The 4,041-nt window shown below is 38.2% G+C and overlaps 1 protein-coding gene across 3 annotated transcripts in view; it reads right to left on the minus strand.

Moving 5' to 3' along the window:
* The window catches only part of LOC115224005, a 15,164-nt gene extending 12,148 nt beyond the window's left edge, over positions 1-3,016 (minus strand). Inside the window, exons 1-2 of one of the 3 annotated variants that reach the window (XM_036512802.1) lie at positions 2,722-3,016; positions 2,427-2,601 (exon numbers count right to left, since the gene is read on the minus strand). In XM_036512802.1, coding sequence (XP_036368695.1) covers positions 2,427-2,601; positions 2,722-2,885 — 339 coding nt within the window. In that variant the 5' untranslated portion in view covers positions 2,886-3,016. The remainder of the gene's footprint in view (positions 1-2,426; positions 2,602-2,721) is intronic. The other 2 variants (XM_036512803.1, XM_036512801.1) reach the window with 2 other exon arrangements.
* Between the last annotated feature and the right edge of the window lie 1,025 nt (positions 3,017-4,041).

Below are 4,041 nucleotides of genomic sequence, written 5' to 3' on the forward strand. Positions count from 1 at the left end.
TATATATATGTGTGTGTGTGTGTATATATGTTTGTGTGTCTATGTTTGTCCCCCCAACATCACTTGACAACCGATGCTGGTGTGTTTACGTCCCCGTAACTTAGCGGTTCGGCAAAACAGACCGATAGAATAAGTACTAGGCTTACAAAGAATAAGTCCTGGAGTCGATTTGCTCGACTAAAGGCGGTGCTCCAGCATGGCCGCAGTCAAATGACTGAAACAAGTAAAAGAGTATTTAAAAAGGAAAGAATTTCTAGATTCGTTGTAACCTACATGGATTATAAAAGAAATATTCGGAAAAAAAAGCGAGAGATAAAAAAATTGCGGTGGGGAGGCGGAAATTAAAATTCTGAAAACGTGTTTTTTTATTTTGTTAGCAAAAACCTATTGTTTCATTTATTCATTTTTTTTAAAGCAAATATCGTAATCTCCGATATGGAAAGCAGTGGAATCTGAAGACATTTTTGAAACGGAAAGGTAAGGGGTACTTATACCCTTCCGTCTACCGATCCTTCAGTGTGCTGAAGACGATATCACAACCTTGACTCGTGACATAGATTAAATTCATAGATTATGAATCCGGAAAAAATGTCTGCAAAGTATTTTTTCCTCGACTTAACGACACTTTTTTTTTTAATAGTGGAAGTGGCTGTGTGGTAAATAGCTTGCTTATGAACCACATGGTTCCGGGTTCAGTCTCACTGCGTGGTACCTTGGGCAAGTGTTTTCTGCTATAGCCTCGAGCCAACCAAAGCCTTGTGAGTGGATTTGGTAGACGGAAACTGAAAGAAGCCCGTCGTATATATGTATATATACACACATATATATATATGTGTGTGTGTGTGTGTGTGTGTGTGTGTGTGTGTGTGTATATGTTTGTGTGTTTGTGTTTGTCCGACCAACATCGCTTGACAACCGATGCTGGTGTGTTCATGTCCCCGTAACTTAGCGGTTCGGCATAAGAGAGACCGACAGAATAAGTACTAGGCTTACAAAGAATAAGTCCTGGGGGTCGATTCGTACGACTAAAGGCGATGCTCCAGCATGGCTACAGTCAAATGACTGAAACAAGTAAAAGAGAGTAACCTCCGATATCGAATACAAAGTAATCAAAAGAAATTTTTGAAAAAAAAAACACCAAAAAAAAACCGGTTGGTGGAGGTGTTCTTACACCCGACCTTCGCCTATATATATATATGTATCCATATATATATATATATATATGTGTGTGTGTGTGTGTGTGATAGAGGCGGAATTCATGCGTGTCGAATCCTACTATTGAGTATATATGTGAATATATATGTGTGTTATACGTAGGTAGATAACTAGCAAGGTCTATATGTGTTTTCATAGTCTTTTACTTGTTTCAGTCATTTGACTGCGACCATGCTGGAGCACCGCCTTAAATGTTTGTTTAGTCAAAGATATTGACCCCAGGACTTATTCTTTGTAAGCCTAGTATTTATTCTATTGGTCCCTTTCACCGATTCTATAAGTTACGGGACGTAAACACACTAACATTGGTTGTCAAGCGATGGTGGCGGGACAAACACAGACACAAAGACATACACACACACATACATACGTACATACATACATACATACATACATACGTACATACATACATACACACACACATACATAGACACACATACATACATACATACATACATACATAGACACACATACATACATACATACACACACACTACATTACAACAACACATACATACATACATACATGCATACTTACATACATACATACATACATACATACACACATACATACACACACATACATACATACACACACATACATACACACACATACATACTTACATACATACATACATACATACATACATGCATACATACATACATACATACATACATACATACATGCATGCATACAAACATACATACATACATACATACATACACATACATACATACATTCATACATACACACATACACATACATACATACATGCATACATACATACATACATACATGCATGCATACATACATACATACACATACATACATGCATACATACACACACACATACATGCATACATACATACATACATACACACACATACATGCATACATACACACACACATACATGCATACATACATACACATACATACATACATACATACATACATACATACATACATACATACATACATACGACGTGTTTCTTTCAGTTTCCGTCTACGAAATCCATTCACAAATCCATTTGGTCGGCTCAATGCAATAGTAAAAGACACCAACCCAAGGTGTGACGCAGTGGGACTGAACCTGGAACTATACGGTTGGCAAGTTCATACCACACAGTCACGCCTGCGCCTACGCATCTAATTATGTAAATTGTTAGACAAAAAAAAAAGCTAAATAAAAATAAGATTAAGTTACATTACCTTAATTTGAGTATGATTAGCAACTGCCATTATCAAAGTAATAACAATAAGTAAAAATACTATGGAAATAATGCACAAGATTGCATATTTAAATTTTCTACACCATTGTGAAGTGCATGGTTCTATGCCTGTATTTCGTTTGACGTTTTTCGCTTCTTGTTGTTCTTCTTCTTCACTTTTTTTAATATCCTTAATGGTCACCTTCAGTTCTTCTCCTGGTGTAGTACCTTCCTTAATTATTTGTCTACCCACAGGTGCTGCATTTTGATCAGTTGCTTTAGAAGATATAAGGGGTTCATTTTCATGTGCGTCACTATTTTCCTCGCATTCCTCAGTTTTATGTCCAATTTCCTGATTCTCCTTCTCCTTTACCTGGGATGCTGCTGACGAAAAGTCGTGTGCCGTCGATTCTGAGGAGTTTTTCTCTTCGTCAAGATGTCTTGGGTCTATTGCGGCCATTTCCGCAAATTTTCAACAAACAGCCACAATACAATCTTAAAATTATTGAGTTCACAATGATATTAAATGAATACTTCACTTTATTTTATATCTTTTATCTTCCTCACCCCTCTCCTCTTTTCACAATTTACAATAAATTACAGAATGTCTGTCTTTCTCTCTCTCTCTCTTTCTCTCTCACCCAACCTCTCACTCTTTCACTTTCTCTGTTTATTGCTTTCTTTTTCTACTCCACTCTTTCTCTTTCGTTCCTACCTCTCTTTCTCCCCTCCTCTCTCTCTCTCTCTCTCTCTCTCCCTCTCTCTTTCTCCTTCCATTCCTCTTTTCCTCTCAACCGCTCTCATTTTCATATTACGTCGTGTTTTCCAAGGGTGGAAATTTGGCGCAATCATTAACGTGCCGGGTCAAACACCTTGAGATATTTTTCCTGGATTTTTATGTTCAAATCTCACTGAAATAAAGATTACTTTTCATCTCTTCAGCGGTCAATGAAATAAACTACTGGTCAATACATACATACATACATAACATACATACATACATACACATACATACATACATACATGGTGGCTGCCCCCTCTATCGAGTATGACCATTGCACGAAGCTTAATCAATGTTGTTATCGTGTAATGCCTGTGTAAGAAGATTTTTTTTTAAAGTGAGGAAAGGCACTGAGTCAATCCCACTCACTAAGCAACAGCAGCCAAAATCCGAAAAGAAGAACAAGTCAACATCATCGGTAACCACTGAGCCGCAGGTTTTATGTCGGAGTTATCCCAGTTACCTGAGTTACCTTCTCCTAGAAGGATGCCCTAACAAAGGCTAGGAGTCCTTCACTCCCAATGGTTTAACCGCGCGATAGGGTATTCAGTCCAATTATTTCTATGTCCCCGCGCATGATACATCCTTAAGACATTTATTGGATGGCCGTTGACTCTCAAGAGTTCCTCCGCCCTTTGACGGGTTTTGTTTTTCATCCCTCAGGGTGTCCAATAAACATGCTCCTCACCAAGCAAGCTTGGAGGGGTTGCCGGTTTAGTCGCCGACGACCCGACCATGCAACAGGTTATACCGGGTTACATGTTACCAGTTGCACTCAAAAGTGACCTGACATAAACATACATACATACATACATACATACATACACACACACAC

Source organism: Octopus sinensis, linkage group LG24, assembly GCF_006345805.1.
Source record: "Octopus sinensis linkage group LG24, ASM634580v1, whole genome shotgun sequence".
In the NCBI taxonomy this organism is placed as follows: domain Eukaryota; kingdom Metazoa; phylum Mollusca; class Cephalopoda; order Octopoda; family Octopodidae; genus Octopus; species Octopus sinensis.